The sequence below is a fragment of the Tyto alba genome, unplaced genomic scaffold, assembly GCF_018691265.1.
Source record: "Tyto alba isolate M040663 unplaced genomic scaffold, T.alba_DEE_v4.0 Super-Scaffold_6, whole genome shotgun sequence".
Taxonomy (NCBI): domain Eukaryota; kingdom Metazoa; phylum Chordata; class Aves; order Strigiformes; family Tytonidae; genus Tyto; species Tyto alba.
The window spans coordinates 54,577,784-54,603,555 of record NW_024881327.1 but is presented as its reverse complement, the minus strand read 5'-3'; the positions used below and the strand labels follow the sequence as shown (position 1 = coordinate 54,603,555).

Here is a 25,772-nt window from a genome sequence, read left to right as displayed (position 1 = left end):
TTTTGATTTTTTTTCTGTTGTTTATTTTGACTGGGGCTTTGGGGTTGGGCATTCTTTTTTTTTTTTTTTTTTTTTGATGCTTTCGTTTGCAGTTCTCAATGCCACTAACAAGGGTGCAGGGTGTTCCTGTGCCACTTTCCCCATTTCCAGATTACCTTTTCAAGTTCTGCATCCTGGAACGGGAACTGGCCGACTATTTTCTTATAAACCTCTTCATTTGTCACTGGGATGGGACTGTAATTATCTGAATCAAGTATATTTCTACGAAAAGAAAAGAAAAGTTAGAAAGACAGCTCTGTGATGACAGACCAACCACAACTTTGCAGATTTACTGCTCAGTCGGGAAGCTCTTAAGAAGTAGGTGCCAGTCTAAGATGTGATCCCATGGGCCTAAACTTCTCCTCGTGTTTGTGACTGTTGAAATCATCTTTGCTGCAGCCAGACTCAGCGATCTCTCCCAGCTCCCTGCCTCCAGCCTGCGGAAAGCCACAACCAGTGATTTCATTTTATTTTGATTTATTATTTTAAGTGGTGTTTTCAGTCCATACTGGAGCCTCAGCAGCAATCCCTGGTAAAGCGCAGGTGAGCTTCAGTCCTGCTTGATTTGAGGAAGGTGGATGTTGAGCTACCAGGGCACTGACAGTCCTCCAGCACCTCTTCCCAATGTCCCACGCTCTGAGACATCTCGATCCTCCTGGGGTGTCCTGGAGGACCATCAGAGGAGGAGCTGGTGGCTCCAGAGCACAGCACGGGATCCTGGATAAGATATCATGACCTACCTGCAGGCAACTGCTCAGCTCACGGACGTGGCTACGGCAGCAGCACAGGGACATGCCACCAATGTCCCAAGACACACGCAGCTCAGTGCTGGAGCAAGGGCCCAGTAACACTCCTGCAACGTCAGATTTTCACATCCTTCTATTGATTGTCAGTGTCAGCTCCATCGTGATGTAAAACCTCTGGTCTACACCAATTTATTGCACAGATCTCACTGTACACAGGATCCTCGCAACTGTATTTAAATTAGCTCTCCCTGGTCCAAGGAAAGCTGAGACTGAAGCTTACTGTTGCCCAAAATTTAAACATGAGCTTGCTATTAAACTCTCAAAAGATTTTATTTATGGGCCAAAACTACTCTGTAAGGCACCTCTCATGAGTTTGCTTAAAGAGCTTCTTACCTGAAAACTCCTGACCATTTTTTCAGCAGGGTTTCACTGTACTGGTCTTGGATTTCCAACAGCATGTCAAAGAGCTGGTTCACCGGGAAGCCATAACCCTGCAGCGGAGTGGGGGCAGAGAGCAACTCCAGATAAGAAAAAGTCACCAACGGGCAGTTGAAGATTATTTTCTCCATTTAAAAGGGAGCACAGAGGCAAATTCTCCCCTACCACCACCACCGAGGGGAACAGTGGAAGGATTTAGGCAGTGATTTACCGGGGTGGTCGGACCAAGGGCCATTAAAGGATGGGCTGGGTGAGAGCAGGAGGCTCCAGGGCTTGGCAAGGTGGCCAAGGCTTGGTCCTTGCCCATGAGCTGCCCACCCCATGCTCAGAGCAAACCAGGCTGTCCATCGGGTGCCACGATGCCAAAGCAGAAGGCGGGCCACCACGGCAAGCTCACATCAGCCATTTAACCCCGCTGACGGGCACCACCTGCGCGCAGCGCAACCGCTGGGCGAGAGAAAGAGCAGCCGCCAACAGCCGCCTACCTGGAGCGTATCTGCAAAGAGGACGATGAGGTTCTTCAAGTCTAACACCAGGCCCGGGTCTGAGCAATAGGACTGCAAAGAAAGGGAGGAATTAAAACACGGGTTTAACTGCAGCACGGGGGAAAAAGTATTGCCCTCAGCCCTCCTGTGTTATCACTTGAGTGATAATAAATACGCAGGCACGCCGTACAGTCACGATCAGCGGCTTTTATCCCACAGCCCATGCCCTAACGTCGCAGAGGGCAAGGGAAGGCATGCTGATAAGGGTATCTCTGCTCGTAACACACTGCTCTTGAGGCTCTCCGTGATGAATAAGGATTTCAGTTGCTCCAGAGATACCTGAAGTGTCTCTAAGATTCCCCAGGAGCTGCTGGGGAAGCGAGAGGAGATGAAGCAAATCAGCGCGCTGTCATACCAAGACGACAGCAGCGCCTCTCATTTAATATTTAGTGTGTTGTGTCTGATGGTAACGAAGCATCGCAGCGAGGCATCCCCGAGCCCCGTGCGAAGGCTGCATCGCTAAGTGGTTCAGGCTGAGAAAAACACGCTGCGTGCCTCTATTTCAGCAACATTAATGGTCAGAGCTACAATACAAGTATTTACTGTGGGTCGGGACGCTGCTCAAAACCCTAAAGACACAGCTCGGTGTAGTGTCAGAGCTGATCGTCCCCCCCAGTCACCCCACGCTACCCCCAGGCTTCGCGCGCTCCCTGGACACAGCAGACAACCGCCCTATGCTGAAATATGTAAAGTTTCAGACAGAGTCTGACCAAATATAGAATCAGTGATCATAAGCTGGAAAGAGAAACAGATTTAAAGCTCACTGGAAACTCAAGGAGGAATGACTCCATTAATCAATGTGAAAGACTGGAAGAAACACATTTTCCATTTCACTGTCCAAAAAAGAAAGTCAGAAAGAAAGATAATGCCCTAAAGCTATCAGCAGTGATAAAAGATGTCCCTGTCTGCAGCAAGGGAGAAAATCCAGGGATAAATTTGGCTGAATGGGAAGAACTGAAACAGCCTCACCAACGTGAGGGCCCTCCTCAGTGGCAATATGGGATGGAGAGCACTGGTCTGTATGGGAGCTGTAGGATGAGCAGTGCTTAGAGGGAACAGTGATGACCACAATACAGTGTTGAGAAATCATGCAGCATTTCGTGATCACTGAAAAAAAAACTCTCCTGGCAGCCGCTTCATCCATTAAGCTTGGCAGCACTTAAAACAACTCGGCATGGCAGCGAAGCTGGTAAAATTGAAAAACACCGTGTTTGTAACCTGGCTTACTCGCATGGCTTTCACCTAGCAGAAAACCTCACTTAAAAAGCAAATAAACACAGGTTTACAACCGAACAGGGCGTACATCCTGGTGTTTATCCCCCATCGTAACACAGAAGCGTAAAGGGAAGGAGGCAGCTTTCCAGCCGACACAACTGCCGTGCCAGACAGAGCCAGAGCGCCCTGGGAAGCCTCTGAGGTCCCTCAACCCAAGGAGCTCCAGGTCCCTCACCCGGATTATCCCCACCTGCACAAGTAAAGCCAAGCAGCTCTTTGGCAACGCCACCCACGGGCGACCGTGCTGAGCTAAAGTCAGGAGCGCCTAAATTCAAACCCCAGCGCGCTTTGGAGGAAGGAGCATATTGTGTCTCCAGGCAGAAATTTGAGGGTTTTCTCAGCAAATAGAAGCGCCATCGTTAGCACGTGGCTACCCGGCCCCGCAGCATCCCCGTGCTCTCGGATGGCACTGCCTCCCAGCAGCAGCGGCGGGACTTCAGCAGTTTCATACTTTGTTTTTTCTGGAGAAAATGGCCCGACAGTTTGAAAAGGGACTTGTGGAAACTCATTAAACACTTTTCCTTTTATGGTCAAATGCAATTTTGTCATTCCGTTAAGCAGTAAGGTTTTCAGAAAACTCCAGTGCTCACAGCTGAACCAGTACAACACGATATCAGGTCACACAAAACTAGAAATTGTACATTTTTTGCAATTGGCTTTGGGTTTTTTTTTTTGCTCAAGCAGAGAAATACCAAAGCGATAAGCAAATTTTCCAAACTTCTTTCAGGATTAAAAAATAAGAAATCCATTTAGTACCTTTTAACGCCCAAATGATTTGTAGTTTGATAGCAGCCCATTCACTGCCATGAACTTTAAGGGAATATCAATCAGGGTCATAATTCAGCCAAATAGACACTTTTTTTCCCCAGTTTTCCAGGACAAACCGACTCCCTCTGCTGGTGCTTTTCAAAAGCAATCAGCAAAGTAACGGGGAAAATATCAAACCACTATTTTCTTCTTTCCCGTCTCCCCAAATACTGAGAGTCGTGTACAGGGAAATGCAGTACATCAGGAGGCAAAAAAAAAAAAAAAAAAGCTGAAGAAAGCTTTTTGGGAAAAGTGTATCTTCATGTTATTGTTTTAAAGAGGGTCATTGGAAAAGAGGCAAAACAAAGAATACTACTGTAAAAGCCAGTATTTCCAGCATGTCAAGTCATACTCAAGCAACAGTTGAGCAACCCGGGGCTTTTACTTACTGAATGTGTTCTTAATGCTGCAATAGTTTTTGATAACGCCATCTCCCACAGCTCATCAATATAGGCTCTATTTACCAAGCCCTGCGTTGTATGCAAGATGTGATCTTCCACTACAAAAAACCTAACGGAGAGGAGAAAATGGCACTGTTATCAAAAGTTACAGGTTTCAGGATGTCAAGAGATCTGCAAACACTGCCTGCGAGGGATACGTGGCATCTGCACATCCAGAAATCTCCAGAGCAAGCTCAGATTTCTGTATCAAATATAGCCAACACTAAGCACTTTATTCACCTATTTTTAACATCGCAGTGTTTTATAAGTTGTTTCACTGTATTACAGAAGTGAGCTAAAACACAGTTGCTCCTAGTAATGCAACTCTGTGTATATACAAAGGCAGAATTTCCCCTCTCAAAGTTCTCCACCCCGTTATTCGCACAAGAACCACTGATTAAACTCTGCTCCAGCCAGCAGCAATCGCATTACAATTGGTTAACTGCAGGGAAAAATACTTAAACTGCAGGTAAAAGTACTGTAACTGCAGGGAAAAACACTCTCTCACGCCCAGACACACGACATGCTCACAACCATTTAAAGACAATCAGTTCACTCCAATCTCCAGTTATCAAACATTCTGGCTAAAAAGAAACTGCATTTTTCAGGGAGCGAGCGTGGCACTGTACGTTTTCAACAGCAACACACAAAATCTCAGCTCTAGTTTGTCAGGGAAATTCAGTCCAGGAGCACGGAGCTGAGTAGCACACATTGCATTTGCAATGGTGGCAATTAGATGTTGAAATTAATATCGTTAGCTGAAGAAAGTTCAACATCACGCCCTATCTTTGCTAGATTAGGGGTCTTAGGTTGCCTCCTCTTAGAGCTCGGCTGCTTTTGGAAGACTCTCGTCAAATTTGAGTGCAATAAGCAGCAGCTCATAAGACTAGAGGCTTGAGAATCACCTCCTTTACCAGGAAAATAATCAAAGAATAATTATCAAATATTAAAGAATAATTAAGGCAGAGGGCCTATTCTTCTCATTAGTGGGGCAAGTAGATGCACATAGTCCACAGAGATTATTTATCCACAAATTCCCAGAAATACGCTTGCTGGTACAAGAGCTGGCAGGTTCCTCCACGCTCCTGCTAGTGACACAGCAAAGTACAGGGGTGCCATAAAACACCCTCCAAAACACTTTAATAGCCCAAACCACCTTTTTTTTTTTTTTTTTTTTTTTCCTGCTTTGTCTCCCTTTAAAGGACCCTCAAAAAGACCAACAGTCCCTCCTCTCTCTTTCTTTTTGGGCTCCGCAACAACACAGCACACACATATTTAGTGAGGATGTATGCAAAAAAGAATACCTACCCTACAATTTGATTAAAATACTTCCTGTAGCCATCTAAAGTTTCGTGCTGCAACAAAGAAAAAGTGAGCAAAGATTAAAACAAAGGTGGCCAAAAGCAACTGGAAATAAATTAGAGACCACCCACCGGCAACAGCGTGCCCAGAGAGAACCCCCCGTTCCTTTATTCGGCAGAGCAGGTTTGGGCACTGCAAGCAGGGGACCATCGTACCATGTTTGAAGGAGGCTGCAGGACCAATCTGGCTTGTTTTCTTCTCTGCTTCCTATAGTAGTTCTCAAAGGTTTCTCGGGCACCCTGGCAAAGAGAAGAGATTAATTCAAGTCACGATAACGGCTCGCGTTCACCGTTAACTCGCAATACGCTGCATTCACTGCTAACTTGCAATATATTGCATTTAAGATGCAAATCTCCTACTCCTCCAGCGTATCTGTGCAACAATTTTCTGCAAAATGCAACCCAAATACCAGATGACAAAGCATTTACTCTAAACACCAAGTCAAAAACCCAACTGTTCGGGTATAAGAGTTCCTGATGAGCTCTTCTGCACCCAATTTCCAGCATCACTGTGCAGACGTGGTATACAGAGGCGTGCAACCAGCTTCGTTACCAGACCGTAATGTGGACAAACATCACATTTATTTAACTGTGGGGGCAGTGAAACAACCAGTTTCTAGTGACAGCAAAAAGAAAGAGGGGCCAAGAAAATGCCAGAAATTCTTCCACTGACTCCCAAGTGCAGAGTGATACAAAGCCACAAACATCAGGGAATTTCAGAAAAACGTGCTTGTGTGGGTTACGGCAATTCATGAGACTGGTCTATATAGCTGAGAAAAAATCAAAATAGGTTTTGGAGGTCATTTTCTCCTGACTTTGCTGTGGGGCTGAGCCTCCAGAGGAGAGCTGGTTAGTGCCAGAAGCCAAAGAGCCGAGCTGCCCTCCGCGGGCACCAATCACCTCCCCACGCCGGGCGCCGCGGCGGGGACCGGAGCTGCTCCTCCGGGAGCTTCGGCCGTAGGTGGGATGTTTCACCGAGCCAGGCTACATCTGAGCATCCCCACCCAGGCAACAAACCCATGAGGATCCTCAAATGCCATCGACCTGCTGAAGCGTTCAGATGTCCGCCTACCGCCTCGGTCCCCTAGGCTATGTCAAACCTTGCCGTTTTATCCCTGCCTGTTCCTCCCTCCTCCACACCCGCGCTGTTTTAGGTCTGAAATTGGATTAGAAATACTTCAGAGAAGGGACAAGGTCTTGCTTTGAACTGTTCTGAGCCCCAAAGGAAAAAAAAAAATAAAAATAAAAAGTAAAAAAAATCTCATTTGGAATTCACAAAACAAACAACGTGCAACAACAAATATCACCTGAGCAAGGCACCAGACGTCAACCTTCTCTGCTACAATAAATAAATTAATTAAGAGAAAATCCTGATGCTAATTTAATGATTCTCCAGCTACTACAGCATTATACAACCAGGCTGCCTTAGGATGCCCTCAGGTAAAGGGGTCTTATGAAATGTCTGCAATGAATCCTTGAGGAGCTGTAGCCTGACTTGCTCTTTGTCTCCTACAAGCTGGAGCTCGAGGCTTAAGCAAAAATTCAGCCTTGATGTGCCCAGCAGCTCTCCCACCAAGTACTGCCCTTCCCAACGGTGCTAAAATTCATAAAAAAAAAACCTTTGTGCAACCATGCACATGCGTGGCAAAGATTATGCAGATTTATACCGTGGATTTTTGTCTCTCAATTATACTTTTTATCCTAGCTGAGTATCAGGGGTGCACAGGACGAGCAGCTCCCAACCCATGCCAGGCGCATCCATCCAACCATCAGCAGTGCCAATATCCTGCCAAGGGACAAATCTAGATCAGGTATAACGCCAAGCCTTTCTCCTGCAACCAAGTTAAGCTTCAATTTCAACCGACGAGTAATCCAACATTTTAAGAAAGCTTTTCAGAAACAGAAACTGCCTGGGAACCAGCATTTCCATGTCATATGTCTTCTCGGGGCTTTCAAAAGCTGTTTCCCGCCTGGAAAGGGAAAGGACCTGAGCTGGAAATCAGTGATCTACAGGTTAGACCCAGAACGGAGAGGGTGATTACAAATTCTATCACGCTAAGCACTAGCCCCCCTTCAGAGGACCTACAAGCAGGGAGCTCTGACCTCCCGCCGAGTTCCCCTCCCAGGCCTGGGGGCCGGTGCTTCTCAGGGTGCTGGTGTTACCCCACCACCGATGGGATGGGACTTAAGACATTTATTAAATCCTGTTGTGCCTCATCTCTCAAAAGTGGCACCGAAAACCTGGATCATTTCCAACCTGACCATGAGAGCTGACTCAGAGATGAGATCTCAGAGATGAGCTACTCAAAGATGAGATCCTGACTCATCTCTGGTAGCATCACCGAGCTCTTGGAGTGAAGTTACTCGCTAACCTCACGCAGCTCGCTGCTACCAATGAATGTGTGGTGCAAATTCAAAACTGAAGGTGTTTTTTTTTTCCCCCCGTTTCTTTCATAAATTAACGTATGGCACCATCTAAGGCAAGAGCACACCGAGGTGCGGCCACAATCAGCAGCACAGCCGCGGCGGTGGCCGGTCGCCCCCGCCAGCCACCCCGTTTAGCTTTATGCAACACCATATGGAAGTCAGCGAGTAATTAATTCCCCGTTACTGAACACGCATAAGCTGCCATTTCCCCGAGCTACACAGGCAAGATTTTGTGGTGACCTCGAGGACTGACTGGAAACTTGGAAAGCAGCTCCTCAGGAGCAGGGGGGGATGGTCTGAAACCAATCAGCCCTTTTAAGACCAGATTTTGAAGATTTCTGCTAAGACTGCGCCACAGCAATTCAGTTCAGCTGAAATCACTTTCTCTCATCCCTCCAACCGAGCTCCAAGAAGAGATCCTTCCTGCTCCCCCCACCCTCACCACGCATTTCTTCAGGGAAGAGAGGCCAAGAAGTCATCCCACATGTGGCTCCACTTCCAGCACAGCCCTGCCCAGCCTCTCATCGCCCCACAACACCACGGGCCTTACCCTGTAGCCGTTCACCCCATTAAAAAGCTTCTCCATTTGATGCGTCCACTTTCCCACCAGCTCCTCAGGAGCGCCCACGGGATGGTGGAGGTCACCAGGCCACGGGGGACAGGGCAACGGGAAGCACGCGTCCCCACGGCCGAGAGCCGAAACCCCCGACCCCATCATTCAGCTCCTCCGCCACTGGGGACAAACCACAAGCCAGGTTTCTATCCTTATTTTACTGTTGGCTTTGAGGAAGATGAAGCACCTGGACCGGCTTCGTGATATTCTCTGAAAATTAAACTATTTTTGGATTGCGCTTTCAGAGGAAAAAATGTTTTCCAAAGACACAAGAAGCAAGAGTGAGCTGAGCTGGGCTGGAGATACCACACGAAGGATTCACTGTAAACCTGCCTCAACCTTGGAGGGAAGCCCCTTCAGCCTCACAGGGTGCTTAGAAGGTTTTGGATGCCAAGTCCTCCTTGTTCCAACCCAACAAATGGCTTTAACTGTAGTAGAAGTGAAGGAACAGCAAAGACCTTTGAAACCATTCCCAAAAAAATGTAGACCATATTCACATTTTAACAGTTTCCCCTAAAATTTATGGCCTAGAGACCTGCCAATTTGATCAAAAACATCTCTCTCCCAATGCACTTTTCCCTGTATTTCCTTTTTGGAGCCTTTTTTGACTGCCCCAAGAATCAGGGACTCTCTCATGAGAGGCTACTCCAACAAAAAACTTCTTCTCCCCCTAAAATCTCTCTTGACACTATCCACATTTTTATTGCACACAATTTCATCCTTTTCTCTTAAGTGCATTCCTCCATCATCGTCCTACACTCTTCATCACTCACAGATTATAGTCTCCTAAAAATGGGAAATCTTTCTTCCCCTTCTTGACAGTTTTAGCCCAGACCACCCAGTTTTCCACAGTTGACCTATTTAAGACTATTCACCTTACCAGGTCTTTAGATAACATTACTCCTCATTTTTTAATATTGTTTTCCACTGGGTGAAAAAAAAAAAAAAAAAAAAGAAAAAAAAAAAAGAAAAAACCAAACAAACAGAAATAAACCACAGCAAAACAGTAACCAGGACAGACCACAAGACCCTGTGTTTTATAGACTACTCATCTGAAACACCACATCATATTTATACTTCGATCCCATTCTCCTCTCCCAGCCCCACGCCTGGTGGTTTTTCACATTTAACCAAGCCCATCCTTACCTCCAGTTTTCAAACACCGTATTTTGGGACCTAAATGCTGTACACAAGGTATCACGAGATGAGACTCTGAGAGCATCACTAAGCCACTCGGGCTGTCCAGGCTCAGCCTCTCGTAGCAGCCACCACAGGTGCAGGCAGGTATGCCAGCATCTGCTTGGGCAGGGAACTGGCTGGCTAAAAGATTTGCTCCAAAATCTCCCGAGTGTGTCAGCAAGGCACCCAAACTGAACAACACCTTCCTCAGCCAATGATTTGATAAAAATATGAGACCAGAGCTGACCTGTATGTGAGGGTGTAAGCGCGGAGCGGAGCTGTGGGTGGATGAGCCTTCCTCCTGCTCGCCACGTTCCCTCTGTGGGAAACAGTCTGACGTTTTTCCTTTCTTTTCCTTTCTCCTAAAAGCAGCTATTTTACTCTGCAACAATGCACTGCATCTGCAACGTTCTTCTTCAACAAAATTAATGATATACATGCAGCTCTCAGGTGGCACGTGGCAGGCCTGAGAACAAGGACAGCTTGAGAAAGGCTGCTGAAGGAGCAACTCCCAGCCTCAACCTCTCATGGACTTTCAAATCCACCACCGACCTTCTGCAGAAGAAAGACATAGCTAATACATATCATTACAAAGGCAGCATCCTTGCTCCTTCTGGGTTTTTTGTGAGCTCAACCCATAACTCAGGGAGATCAAGCACTCATGGTGGGGAGAGGAGAAGGAGGTCCCTTTCCTATCCATCTACTCATTTTTAACAAGAATAGGTTTCACCCAATTCTCAATCTCTTTAAGAGAGCAGGAAGAATCCAAAGCTATGCTTCGAAACTACACATTTATTGTAATCACTGGTCCAGGAAAAACCCTCAATAATGCCTCATATTTTTAAAATTACCGGGCAGAACTCTCCTTCTCAAATTAGCTTCAGAGTTCACAGAGTTGGCAATGAGAGGCAGATAATTAAGATCGTAGATGAACACCACATAAGGGAAAACAGAATATAATCACAAGAATGCAAAAACAACAGCTGAAAAACCCAAAAAAGTTTCATAATTCAGGAACAGCAGAGAGCTGAAAGCAAATCTAGCTGTGAATTACATAGGGGAAAATGTGCTAGAAGTTTTCTTCTGCTGTTATCCTCAGCAAATATTTTAAATGCGCCACTGAAATGGGAGGTTTTAGATCCAGAACATGTAGCTGACAGTATTTTGGATTCCTAAATTTCTGCTTACCTGGAAGCAGAAATGCACCCCGTGCACTTCATGTAATGATAATTTACCAGCTGCGTACAACTGGGTAGCACATTCCATCAATAACCCATCGCTCTCACGGGGACATTATTGGCTGAGCCACCTCAAGCACTTCATACATGCAACATCATTAGTCTACTCCCTAAAAAGTAGTGGATTTTCTAAGCTCTGACATTAAAACATCATTACAATGACAGTAACTAAGGTGATGTGCTATGATAATACAGACTGAGTAGGTTCCTCCCTTGAAAAACCCAAGCTGTACTTAGCTTAGTGTCTATGTGTGGACACCAGTTAATCTTGTATGCAGAACAAGCAGAAATAGCCCCAATTTGCTTGTAACAGCCTAGTTTTAAATCCACTGGCAAATGCTTTTGTAGCACCCGATCCACAGACCATGCCATTTGCATCACTGCAGCTCTGGGTGAAGCAAACAGCAATGAATTGGTCTCACTTCCTCAGTAGTGAGAATCTTAAACCCGCCGTTGATCGGGATTTATTAATATATTAGCACTAGCTACTGCAGGCTTGAGCTTCTCTTAAATTTATCTCTGGCTTTCACTGGCCCTTCACTCTTCTTCGACTTTGGTCCACAAAAATTCTCAGGCACATGTTTTGGGATTTCTTCCACCTTTAAGAGACTTAAGCAGCATCTCACAGAAGCACAGTTCCACTCCTGTACAGCCCACCTCAAGGGCTTGCACAACTGCTTCCCTAGAAGCAGATCAGGATTCATCTACCTATGAAAGTCTGCCTTTAAATGTCTCCTTCTCCACATGGAGAATTTACTGTGGGGCTCCCCAAAACCAAAACATCGTGCCTGAGCGGATGACTGATCAGCTTGATGGGTACCTGGTTGGTATCCACCCACACCTGGTTGGATGGTTGGGTTCAGAGGGTTGGGGGTTAACAGGTCATGCTCGACATGGAGACCCATGACAAGTGGAGAACGGCAGCAGGGTTCTAGGACCTGCCTCATGTCTTCATCAATGACCTGGAGGACACAACGGATGTGGTCTCATCCTCTTTGCAATGACCCCAAATTGGGGGAAAAGTCAACACACTCAAAGGCAGAGCCACCATCCGGAGGGGTCTCGGCAGGCTGGAGGAAAGGGCCAACATGTACATGAGGAAATTCAATAAGGACAAATGCCAAATATCACATACGAAAATGAAGAACCCCTGAACCCCTTGCAACAACACAGACTGAGGACCACCGCTTTGGGAGCACCTCTGTGAATAAAAACTGCAAGTTTTGGTAGACAGCAAAGAGCACCTGAACCAGCAGTGGATCCTAGCAGCAAAAAGCAGCCCAAAACGTCTAGGGATCTAACACTAATATGGACAACGAGGTCACTGAGAAGATGGAGCCAGGCCGACTTCACAGTGGTGCACAGCAAGAGGAGAGACAACAGGTAAATAAAACAGAGGCATTTTGACTGGTTGCAGTGAAAAACTTTTTCCCAACAAGAACAGTCAGGCAGCAGAAAGAGTTCCCCAAAGGTGTTTTACACCTCCATCCTTGGAAGCTTTCAAGACCAGACTGGATAAAGCCCTGAGAAACCCAGTCTGATCTCACAGCTGACTTGCTCTGAGCAGGAGGTTGGACTAGAGACCTCCCGAGGCCCCTTCCCACCCAGAAGATCCTATCCCGTGAGAAACACGCTTTACAAACAGACTACACAGAGATTTTTAAGCCTCCAGGTATTTTACAGCTGGCTTATTTCCCAGCCTGGGCTCCAAATGTCCTGATCATCAACCACTTCCCATGTGTCATGTTCTGCGAGGAGAAAGGGCCAGAACTGGGGCCAGAGGTCCCATTTCAGGGTTGTTATATTCACCGTTTAGCCAATCTCAGTCTCAGTTCAACAAGAAACAGCATATTCCTTTTCCCCCATGTCACTGAGCAAGAGTGCTGTGATGTGTCACCCCTCACCTTATAGACAGTGTTTCATTTTAATTTGCCTAGAAGTGCCAAACAACGCTTGGCATCGTATCAATGCTGAAGAGACACTCGATCAAACCTGGATCCCACTTCTAGTCCCCTCTCGTAACCCCAAAGTTGCACGGGCTGACCCAAAACCAGACACGTACAACTCCTGCACCGATGGCTCAACGGCTCAGAGCAGCAGTTTGGAAGGGATCTACCTTGTCAAAAACAGCACAGAAAATCCTGCAGGTAACCACTTTCTACCCCAAAATTACCTAAAAGGAGCAGTTTGTTTTATGGAGAGGTGATTGTCCGACACTTAAAGAAACCAACGGGAGCTTGTACACTAGCTAGAAATACGTTGTAAGAAAATGAACTTGGAAAATAAATTGAACATGCCCTGAAGATCTCTCAAGGCAAGAGAATACCAGTAGCCACTGATGAAACGCAAAGAAGTCCGACTCTTAAGCAGACGCTTAACTTTAAAAATATAAAGATTCCCAAATAATATCACGGAGGCACACAGGCACGCGTGCAGGTGCTCAGCGCGGAGCATGTAAGCGCTTTGCTGAACCAGGATCAAAAAGGAGGCTCTTGCTCAGCCCCGCGGAACCGCCTGTTGACTGTAAACACTACCTCGATACTGCAAACAAAAAGATAAAGCTAACCAGAGAATTGCGTGGGGGGAAGAGAGAGCGGCGGTACGGCAAGCGCCGCTTTTGAGGTGAGCCTCTCCCTCGGAGGTTTGCAGAGCTGTGCACGCTCACAAGCGGCCGCGCTCATCTCCACGTGTCCTGCACGGCTGAAAGAGCCCACGCGAGCGGGGAGAGGTCACAGCCCCACCTCGGCCTGCCCAGGGATGTTTCCACCATCCTGGTTAGACCGATTTTCTGTGCTGCTCTGCTGGCCTGTATCTCGCTGCGCTGGGCACCTCTTCCGACAAATAAAAGGGCCACGGGCATTCGCGTGGAGCCATCTCCTCCTTACCGGCTCGGCCCAGCCTAGGCAGGATTTGATCTCTGCTCCACCCAACCCTGACTCCAACCTGTACCCCAGATGGAAGACCGTAACCCATTTCTTCTTTAAGTTGCTAAATCCCAAATTTCAAAGTGAATTTCACATTTCAGATGCTTCAGGGCACGTATCTTACTGATAGGAACCACCTGATTTAATGGACTTGTATGCAAGCACTTAAAAAAAAATCAGCTGCGGCCTAGCAAAGTGGAAGAAGGCCAAGGAGCACAACCAAAGGCCATCCCAAAGGAAAGGGGTGCTCCAGAGATCGCGTAGTACCCAAGTCATGAGCTAGTCCCTTGAAAGAAACTCTACCAGCGAGCTAGCGAGAGCCACGAGAGCAGAAAGCCAACTCAGAAAGCTCCAGCGCTCCCTTCCCTCTCTCCGAACGTTGGTTTGCTATGGTAATTTAAAACAAAGTTTGAAAGCAACTAGAATTTACAAAGCAAAAGCAAGAAGGGAAGCAAAGCTTGATGTCAGGGTCCAACAGATACAGTTACCTCCCTCGTGCTCCACCTAGTCTGACGTGGTTAGCACATGCTGGTGGTGGCACCTGGGCCAAATCCGTCAGCAGAAATGGAGAAGATGGGAGAGAAAACATCCTAGTGATCCCTCCAGGCAGGGCACTGGGAGCCCAGGTGAGGTCCCAGCCAGGCAAACGAGGAATATATGGGCATCGACGCACTAGAGAATCGGTTTTAAAGCCAATTCTCTACGGGGTGAAGATGCACGTGGCTTTTCTTTAGCTCGGATGCAAAGCGGCACAAGAGCCGCTGCTTGTCTCGGGGAAACTCGGGATCCTGCAGCAGGTCCTGGCACAGCTTCTCCCTGCTCCCCACGGGCTTGGCCATGAAATAGTTAACTGTAGAGGAAAATAGGTAAGATTCCCCCCTTTTTCCCCCTTCCTCCAAGGTAGACGCCCAACACCTCCTCTCTCAAAGGAGCCGGGCTCCTTCCTCCCAGAAAATAAGGCCATTACCCCCCCGACCCACCGTCGGAGCCGGCGGCGCAGCATTGTTCCCCAGCCCTGTCTATAGGAAGCAATATCTATTTTCCATTTAGAGGAGGGTAAAGCCTTTAATTTCACCCTCCTGGCTGCAGCTGGAGTTCCCTTTTAACTGCTTGGCCACAGGAGTGAAGACAGTTTTATATGGAAGAAAATGTTGAAAAGGCCACTTTAATATGCTTGCATGTGAAAAGGGGAGAGCTTTTCATACTGCACAGTAATGAGGGTCAGCGGGATATTACACTTCACCATATGGCTAATTTGCACAGCAGGTCAAATGCTCTATTTGCTTTTTAAAGACGGCCCTACAGATTAAGCTGCACTAAAACAAAACACACCAAAAAAAAAAAATTAAAAAAAAAAATAAAGAAGCGTGAGGAGGAGATGCCCTCTAATGTTCGAGCCTGGCAGCACATCCAGCACGGCGCGTGGTGGGGGGGGGGGTTGTTGTTAAAAAAAATAACAAAAATTGAAGATGAGCGGGGTAGGGATGAGACAAAGGGCAGTGGTTTGGGGAACCCCACTGCTTCAGCATCACCCCCACGCCCGCGACGGGTACCTGCGCTAAGGACCGGCCCCGCTTAACGAGGGGCTCGGGTGATTAGCGCGATGGCCCTCGTAACCCGTGTTTGTCTTGGCGCGACCTCGGCGCCGTGGCCCAGGCGTGACCCGCGGAGGCGCTTCCCGTCCCGGCAGCTGCCCGCACACCTCCCAACAAATCTGGTGGGGAAAGATTAGGGAGCCGCACGGCCGGGACGTTTGAAGAGGGTAAACACGCTGATTAACGAGCCTGGCTTTTGTAATCGCCTCCCCACCACAGCAGAGTGTTAATTTATTAAATACCTTAACAAAGAGCCTTTATTAGCGGCCTTAGTTTGGCTGGCTCCTTTCAGAGCGTTACTAACTACATCTAATAAAGCTTTAATTGACTACTGCTTTTTGCAACCTCTGACCCGGCATGACAAACAGTGGGGCCACGCTAGCAAAAAGAGGAGTTTCCATCCCCAAAAAGCCTGGCGGCTCACAGGGACGCAACGTGCTTGGCTGAATCCAACGGATGAGAAGTTTGGAGATGAGCATCACCTCGCTCCATCTGGACCAGAAGCCAACTCCTTCCCACATCAGCCCCTTTTATAGATGCTCCACTTTTCCCCATAGGAAGAAATGACAATTTGGTGAGAAATGTAAAATTTTTATGGCTTGTATGATATAGAGAGGAGCAAAACGCTCTCTCCTCCGTTTAAGACGTAGGAATTCAAAAACGGAGAACCAGATCCTGGTCCTCACCAGGTACCCAGCCAATGCTCTTGCAGCTAGGTTGTGCTGTAGAGGAAAGAAAAAAAATCAGCATTTTCCCTTTCCTCTCCAACGGATCAACATGAAAGCAGCTGCAGGGAGGTGGGGACAAGAAGTGAAAAGCCAAATAACTCTTCGCTTTGGCCATGACCAGGAGTTCCCATCTTCATGCAGAAGGAAGCCACCAATGAAGAGACAGAAAACTGTCATTGGCAACATGAGGGAAAATCAAAGAATTGAAGACTTAGAAGAGGAAAAGAAAAAAAAAAAAAAGGCCCAAAGCAACTAAAATTGCAGCACAGAATTGCCTCTTCAGCTTGGTGAAAGGGTTGGGTAGCTCGCATCTCGGCTTCTCTCAAAATCACACACCAGACATTTCTGGCACTAGCTCTGCTCACAAGATCCTAACCAGGGACTCAAATGTTTCTCCTCAATCTCCGAAGCTGGAATCAAGAGTCCTGCATAGCTATCTAAGCTTCCATTGAAAATCATTAAGTAGGTATTTCTAATCCTTGTAATTGCAGGGAAAAAAAAAGCATGGAAATGAGAAAGAAGTGCCCTTCAATTGCTCAGTCCAGGAAAGAAATACTTTTATAAATGTCACAAGTTCTTTCACCTCATTCATGTTTACCTACACTGGTATAACTGGGAAAAATCAGAAGTTCCTAGGTTTAAAAAAGCAGTAGCCTCTCTTCTGCAAAGCAGCTAAAAGTATTTTAACCTCGCTGAAATAACGAAAGGATCAGAAAACGTAATGTCTCTCAAACCCTTGGCAAGACCGGAGCCGTGAGGTCTTCCACGCAGTCACACAGCAGTGCCCAAGAGCTGTCAGGAGACACCCCATGTCCTGCCTGCATGGGGCTCAGGCAGGTGTTAGAGATAACTAAATAAAACCTGAATTTAACCAGCAGGAACAACCAGCTTTCCTAATACGCGCGTGAAAACGCTACGTGGCGGCAGAGCCCGGGCACAGCACCCTGCCTCCAGCGCCAGCCAGCACCAGACCTGGTGTTACTGAAAAATAACACAAGAACAGGGCGAACACGTAATCCAGCTTTTCCAGCAGAATTGCTCAGCTTACAGCAACTCACACCGCAGGGACGCCCTGAGCCACAAGCCAGGACTTATTATTTAATAGCTCTTGATGGATTTTTTTTCCATAAATTTGCCCGACAGCTTCCCATGCCCATGTAAACTTCTAGTGTCCGTAAGACCTTGTGTCAAAGTTTCAGATAAAACAGTGATTAGAGAACAGAAGAGATTGTAAATCTTTAAAATCTAGGGAAACTTAGCCACCCGTGCCCTGGGCTGCAGCCAGAGCAGGGGGGGCAGCAGGGCCAGGGAGGGGATTGTCCCCCTCTGCTCCGCTCTGGGGAGACCCCCCTGCAGTGCTGGGGCCAGCTCAGGGGCCCCCAACAGCAGAAGGACACGGAGCTGCTCGAGCGGGGCCAGAGGAGGCCACGGAGATGCTGGGGGGGCTGGAGCAGCTCCCCTGGGGGGCCGGGCTGAGAGAGTTGGGGGGGTTCAGCCTGGAGAAGAGAAGGCTCCGGGGAGCCCTTCGAGCGGCCTCCCAGGGCTTAAAGGGGGGACAGGAGAGGTGGGGGGGGACTCTGGGTCAGGGGGTGGGGGTAGGACGGGGGGGGACGGTTTTAAGCTGAAAGAGAGTAGGTTTAGGTTATATATAAGGCAGAAATTGTTCCCTGTGCGGGGGGTGAGGCGCTGGCCCAGGGTGCCCAGAGCAGCTGTGGCTGCCCCCTCCCTGGAAGGGTTCAAGGCCAGGTTGGACGGGGCTGGGAGCCCCCTGGGCTGGGGGAAGGGGGCCCTGCCCGGGGCAGGGGGGGGCACTGGGGGGGCCTTTAAGGTCCCTTCCAGCCCAAAGCAGGCCGTGATGATGAAAACTGTGCTTGCAATTTCATATTCTCTCTTAGAAAAATCTGGCTTGGATGACAAAGCTGGAAGAAGTAACTCATTGTGCTCCGTAGCTCAGAGGAGCTGAAAGCCACCAAAAACCTTCACCCAAGCCCCAAATGCGGGGGCTGTCGTGGCAGCACAGGTGATCAGCACACCCAAAGCCTCCCCCATGCTGTGGCTAACCACGGAGAATTGGGGCTCAGGTGCTCTTATCTTCAAAGCACTCCACAGGCTGGATGGAGCACACAGAAAACATCTCCTAAAAACTACGGGACAGAAGACATCAACAACTCGGCTCTATCTGTGCAATGGATCTCCCTCTCCCACCAATAAAGTTTATTTCTGCAGCCAGCGGAGCCTTTGCAGGGGTCTGTCAGGCTGAAAAAAAGCAATTCTGGAAGGAATTACGCCCACCCAAAACCTCATCCCTTCCCAAACACAAGCAGAGGAGGAGGGTCGGATGAAGAACTGATGTTCCATGATCGAACCCTACAGTAAGTGCACTGAAGAAGACAGAGAGAACAAATATCTCTATGCACAAAACAGATGGATGCTTTTTTCCAAGTAATTTTTAAAGTAAAATCACAAGCAGCACACCTGGTTTCTAGCACACCCGGACCGAGAACTTGCCTTCACAACCCATTTCCCTTTTCCTATAGCATCACAAGTTTCAGGGAGCTTTGCAAGGGGAGAAGGGACAGAAATCTACTCTTTCAAGTTTATTCCCCTGGGAAGAATTTAACCTCTGCAAAAGTTAAGGACAACCTCCCAGGCGAAAGGGCATTTTTCACGTGTATGTTCATCGCTCACTCTGAAAGCAGAGAAGACACTAGTCAGGGGAGAGGATGGGGAGACGAAGACCTGCCTCTCTTCCCAGGTATGATCAAAATTTCAAATTAGAAACTTGAGATTTCAAATACAGCAACAGACTCCGTGACCCTTCGGTTTCCTGAGATGAAGCAGGTTGTTGGGCAAGAACTAGGACAGAAGCTCTCCGAGGAAATTAAAAACTCTTTGGCACACCAAAACACCGCTGATGGCTCCGATGGAAATGCTCCTCACCCTTAGGGTCACAAGGAGCACGCCGCTGCCCACAGCCCACTCGGCTCCAACATCCCTTTTATCTAAAATCCTAAAACGTCCTTCTCAGCTGACTACATTCATCCTAGCCCTACGCAGCTGTGTTCTTATTTGCCATTTGCTCAGTCAGGTCACCCACCACCCAGGCTGAGCTCCTGCACGGTGCAGGCAAAGGCATCTCAGCCGCAAGGGAAGCGCTGGCAAGTGGGTGTAAAGCTACGCAAGCTAAATACAGGGATTTGAGTGAAATGTAGGGATTTTCAGGGTGAACTGAGTTCTCCTAACATGACAGACAAGTAGCCACAGTAAATCTTCCAAGTAATGCAAGATGCAAATTCCACTTCAATCACATTTTAATAGGTTTAAATGTTAACCAGAAATGTGTTTTCTTTTCCATTTAATAGCGGTAGAAAAATTTAGTGTGTTTGCTACTGCTCAGTCATCAGTTTAAAGCTGCTGGGTTCATTTAACAAGAGCTAGGGAGTGCAAGGTTTTCAGTTTCTGCTACACAAGTATCATTTGTTTTGTTATTCTGCTCAGCCAGGATTGGGTACCACAGCTTTTCCTTAAACCAGACCAAGCAAAAGACTGCTGCCCCAGTCCAACATGTGATTTAACATCACATCATCCTAGATAAAAAGAGTTGGTTTGCTTGTATAAACACTGAACACATGGCCAACCTTTTAAAACAGTATTTTTGTATTTATCAAATCAATTCTTGATATGAAAAAGAGATGTGTTCCCCCCAGAAAGAACATAAAGAAAGACTCAAGTACTTCAAAATATTTCCCCTGGGGGCCTTTTCTGATCTTAAAAATTTTACTTTTTAATAGCTAGAAAGAAGTACTCCAAATCTGGAGTTGCTGTGCCTGACAAATGAAGTGAAGCGCAGAGCACACGGAGCTGTAAAAGGCGAGAAGGACATTAAACTTTTCTGAGATGACAGCTCGAGCTTTCACAGTTCCTCGCAGCTAATGCTGCTCCAAAGGAGTAGAAAGTAACATGCACAAATTAAGATTTGTTGGAAAGCCTAATCTTCTCCCATGATTAACAGTCAAAAGTTTATCTCTGAGTGGTAGCAGCGCAACGGAAGATCCAATGCATGTTCATACCTCGAAGACCCGTGACGCCGATAAGAAGTCAAACACAAACCATTTTTCTGTATTTTTAATAGCTTTGATTTTGTTTTCAGATGACAAAATACATCAAGTAACAGCATATATTTCTAAAAGTTATGCCAGTGACCAGGGCCATACACAAATCTAGTCCTTCGGTCTTCCCAGCGTCTAATGGAATATTTCCTGTAACTGCTCCAAAGACAGACACATAAGAGACCTTCTCCTACCACAAAAAGGCTTTTCCAAATCAACCTCATTTCTGCTTTTAGACTTCCCAGCCATCTGCATATGCGTCCTGAGCATCTGATCCACCTGCTCACACACTGATTAACCCAGTCTTCCCCCTAATATCCTCAGGGGCACAAGCTGGTCCATGCTGGGTCATAAACCACCTCGAGTCAGGGATGATGAGTTTCTTGGTTTGAGGCACTGTTTTTGGTACGACTGAACACTTTTAGATGGTGTGACATGCCATGAGGCACGGAAAGAAAAGCTTGTCCAAGTTGAAGTTACCCAGAATTAGTCCCTCACATCCCGTAAGCCAACAGATACCTGAGTGAAGGGACACTGATTTCAGAACAAAGATCCTAAAAAGGATTAAACATTCCCTTGGCATTTCAAAGCCTTTATATCGCCCATAAATCCAGAGTCACACAGCATATACCTGTCCACATTGCTTCTCAGCCTGAGAGATTTGAAGAGACACCTGAAACAGAAGTTGTTGTGACATTTCAGATTCAGGACAGCCACCTTGTAGAGCAATTCCACCAAAGCACCATCACTCAGCTCCGAAACAGAAAAGCACGAGACCCAACAAACATCAGAGCAGGGCTCAGCCTTTCCCTGGGACAGACTCGCACAGGGACACAAACATTTATCTCTGTTTCAAGTAGCCCTGTCTCTGCAAGGTGAGTAATAGGTTCCTTACCCCACAGATGAAGTTTGACGGTGAGTATTTTCTAGGGAAACCCGCAAAAGAATATATAATAACTCGAAGCAACACAGGGATGAGATACACTAATATTAAGGAGCTTCTCTCAAGTATCAGCGTCCCCCCAAAGAAACCTGTACTCTGCAGCGCAGGATACAACGTGGACACGTGAAGCATCCTGACAAGCATTTCTGAGAGCCCCAAGTGAGCTCCTATTTTAATAGCCAGAGTGGAAACTTCACCCATTTTGCACCGAGCCTTTCTTTCTGTGCAATCCCTCCTCCTACGGAGCCAAGCCCTTGGGTTTGGAGCACCCAGTCCCACTCCAGCTCCAAGCTGGAGGAAGGCAATCGCCAAACCCCGCACTGGGTAACGCTCTGAAGAAATCACTGCACGCTCAAACAATGGGATATTTGTCAAAGTACAGCTTGATCACCAGCAATCATCTGTTTTTCATAACTACATTTGACCTAAACTGAATTGACTGAACAAGTAGCCTGTGTTTCTCATTCTGGAAAATACGGCGGTGCAGCTCCCTCTCCAACCCCCCCCCCCCTCCTTTTTAAGTCATACTTTTGAAAAGTTACAAAGCGATGATGTAGACAGATATTTCCTCATTATAAACAGCAGCAGCTAAACATTTTCAGGTTGCATTTTTGGCGATCTCCTCCCGTTCCAGGTGACCTGCAAGGTTAAGCACACGGGGACGTGCCTTTCTCCTCCACTTGCTTTTAATTCACCCTCTCTGCAAAGAAAAGCACAACCCAACACTTCCCAGTGTAAAAACGAGCAGAGATGGTTTCTAACCACGTGCTTCTTTCATAATATATTTAAAATTCATTAAAACTTTATAATGAACGAGCTGCCAGGGAAAAATATATATTCAGGACAAGCCCACAGAGTCTTCCATGTGAGGCCACCGTGCATAAAACCGCTGGGAGGCAACTGTCTGCTCATAGAAGAAAGCTTGCTCTCCAGTCTCAAGGAAGGAAGGAAGCAGTGGAAATCGGTCACAAGCTTTGCAAGGAAGGATACATCCCCAACAGCTAATCAGCTCTTGTCAGGGCTCCCATCAATTAAGGTGGGGGGGAGGGGGGGAAATCGATTTAAGAGTGCAGAATGAGTCCTTGAGGAAGATGGAGGACAAGCCTGGAGGGAGGAAAAGGAGCCAAGGGAAGAGGAAGGTGGAAGGATAAGAGGCAAAATGTACCGAGAAGGACACAATCTGCAACAAATCTTACCCATTTTTTACAGCCTGCTTAATATTGCGTGTTTTAAGCTGTATGTCTCCTACCAAAGAGCTAATAATCACCGACAGAACAGTCTGCATTAATTGCAGAGACACACGGGATAAAAAAAGTCCCTAAATGGGATATTTTCATGAGGAGACAGGACTGTACCGCTAGATGATTTGAGTTCAAAGCTCTTTGCTCTCCCCCTCCCTGAATTCAAGCATGCACTTGGGAAGGAGCAGAAAAGCACCCGTCCCGCACACCACGTCCGAGCAGAAAAATGCAGCTCGCTCCTAAGGCTCTGCTCTAAAATGTTTGGGTTGGAAAATCACATTTGCATACTTGTTGGGTTTGGGTTTTTTTTTTCGGGGGGGGGGGGGTGGGGTGGGGTGTTTTTTTTTTTTCTTCCATCGCAGAACGTGGGGAAACAGTCAGGGGGCACGAAGAAATGAAAATGAGATAAACTAATAAACAGACCTCCTGTTCCAAGCCCTGCTGAGGAGCTGCACATCCAGTTTTAGCCACTCACTTTGTACTGGGAAAGATGTCATGCCCTAGCAGCCCGTTTCCATGTTTGACAGTTAGCTTTTTGCCTGTTTTTAAGGCAATGATCCATACAAACTGAATTCAAACAGGCACACGGGATGCTCTACAGTCTACTCCCAACCAGAAGTGGACCAGCATGACCTCTGGTTTGACCAGCTCTCAGCTCTGCCCACCTAAACCAACATGTACGTAATAATTATGGGTTTAAAGAAAACAGTTAAATCAAGAAGCCAAAATGTCCAGGCAGTGAAATAGTTGTGTTACACAGATAGAGATATAAGCGCAAGCACCAGCACTTGGTTTTGAGCACAACATGAGTTCTCCTTCCTCCTACCCATCACCCATGGAGCTCTGCTGGGTGAAACCTGCCTTTGATTCCTCTGTTCTCTCAAAAGGCAGATGATTCAAACTGGAAGGAGCGACTGACAGACCAGGGGGTCGTGCTGCCATTCAGAGGGACCTGGACAGGCTGAAGAAATGGCCCAAAAAGAACCTCAACCTTGGTGGACACCAAGTCAACCATGAGCCAGCAACGTGTCCTTGCAGCAAAGGAGGCCAACAGACTCCTGGGCGGTGTTTGGCAGCCGGTTGCCAGCAGGTCCAGGGAGGTGAGCCTTCCCCACCACTCAGCACTGGTGAGACACAGCCAGGGTCATGTCTAGGCTCACCAGCACAACAGAGACAGACAACACAGGAGCAAGGCCAGGAAAGGGTCACCAAGATCTGAAGGGATGGGAGCATGTGACGTACGGCGAGAGACCAGGACTGCTCAGAGAAACCTTCCCAACACGTACAAGCTCCCAGTGAGGAAATAAAGAAGGCAGAGCCAGACTCTTCTCAGTGACGCCTGGTGACAGGACAAACTGAAATACAGGAATTTCCACTGAACATGGGAAAACACCTTTTTACTGTGAGGATGATCAAACACTGGATCAGACTGCCCAGAGAAGCTGGGGAGTTTCCATCCCAACTGGACACGGTCCGGAGCAACCCCCCTCTAGATGCTCCTGCTTCTGGGGGGAGCTGGACAAGGTGATCTCCAGAGGTCCCCTCCAACCTCTGTCTGTGATGTCGTGAAGACGGACACAACAGTAGCTTCCCTAGGGGGCAAGAACGTATATATGTGTGGCCACCCCAAAGAGTCAATGTGCACACATTTAGTTATAGGGTCTATACATAAAAATATCATGAGGCTTCCCATTCAGCAGCAGTTGTAGAAAACATGCTCTGTGGCATACTCAAGCTATTACTACAATAAAGAGTTTGCTATGTAGTTCCACGTGTGTCCTTTGGTTAACATTTGAAACAATTACAAGAAGGAACAGGCATAACCTTTATAGACTGTGTTATTCCTAACAAGTTTTTTTAACCTGAAGGATTCCAAGGCATTTCAACACCGTAGGACAACCACAGCTGGGGCAAGACAAGCTGGAGGTAGTAAAGCCAAGCAAGAAGATTTAAAGGCAAGAGACAAATCCTTGCTCTCATAACAGCTCCTGTGGGTTGTTCAGTGTGAGTAGATGAATAAGCCTCCACAAAGTGAGCAATCTAGAAGATCATAAGTCACCCAGACCTCCAGGTACCAGCTTCAAATGATAAAAGAGATGAGACACCTTTCTCAGAAGCCAAACCTCTCATTCCAGAGGATTGAGGAGAGCAGAGCCAAGGAAAACCTCTCTGAGGGCAACGCTCACCTTCTGAACATGCTGCACATATCCCTGCTTTTGTATACAGCAATTATCAACCCCCTGAATCGGAGCTTTTCCATCACCCTTCATAAAATATGACCCAAGCTGCCTGTTGATCTCTGAGCTGAAGCAACTTTTTTAAGTTGGGATGGTGGTCTGCCTGCTTCTCATCTTCCCACTGCTAGACCACGGCTGCCCCGCAGCAAGTGGCTCCCGCGCCGCGCTCCTGGAATGCGAAGGCAGCGTTTGTTCCTTGTACAACAACTGCCTTGTTTCCACATTTTCCTGAACAAAGGACTGAAATAGGGGGTATATGCGTCATAAGCCCGTCCTGAACATTGCTCACCCTTTCCTGCTCAAATATTTGTAAACAGATTGAGAGTTAATGTCCAGCCAACTCAAGACCCTCCATAAAAAAAAGGGTTTTATTGAAAACAGGATGGCAATCACTTCCCAGATACAGTGCATATAGGCCTTTAAGATGAGAAACAACATACACAGCAGGAAAACAGCAACCGCAGCTGTGCACCAAGCCATTTTCTGAGATGCATAAAACATGGTGGCTTATTATTTTACAGCCCCTTCCTCCCCCACAAACATACTCTCCTCTTTAAAAAAAAAAAAAAAGGTTGTTTCTGGTCAGCACATGATAATTCCCCCGGGGTTAATTTATGCACAAAATACACAGCTTTGCTAACATGAACAGCTCAACAGTCCTCACGCAGAAGGATCTTCCTAATGCCTCTTTTTCTAGCCGTCTTAGAGCGCCCACATCCTACACATACTCTACTGAGATCCAGTTTGAAGACCAGGGCGACTAAAATACTTAACAGCACCAGGTGAGATGGGGCATATCTCACAACTTTCCTTTCACGTGGATCTTATTACTTCTGCTTTTCAGTGACTTTGACACGTGGAGTCCAGAGGCAACAGCGCCAAGGGCA

The 25,772-nt window shown here is 47.2% G+C and overlaps 1 protein-coding gene across 1 annotated transcript in view; it reads right to left on the bottom strand.

Moving 5' to 3' along the window:
• EXOC6B (exocyst complex component 6B) overlaps positions 1–25,772 on the bottom strand; it is a 310,684-nt gene that overhangs the window by 118,970 nt on the left and 165,942 nt on the right. The window contains 6 exon segments of the mRNA XM_033007046.2: positions 156–261; positions 1,179–1,276; positions 1,709–1,780; positions 4,240–4,360; positions 5,599–5,645; positions 5,808–5,891. Coding sequence (XP_032862937.2) covers positions 156–261; positions 1,179–1,276; positions 1,709–1,780; positions 4,240–4,360; positions 5,599–5,645; positions 5,808–5,891 — 528 coding nt within the window.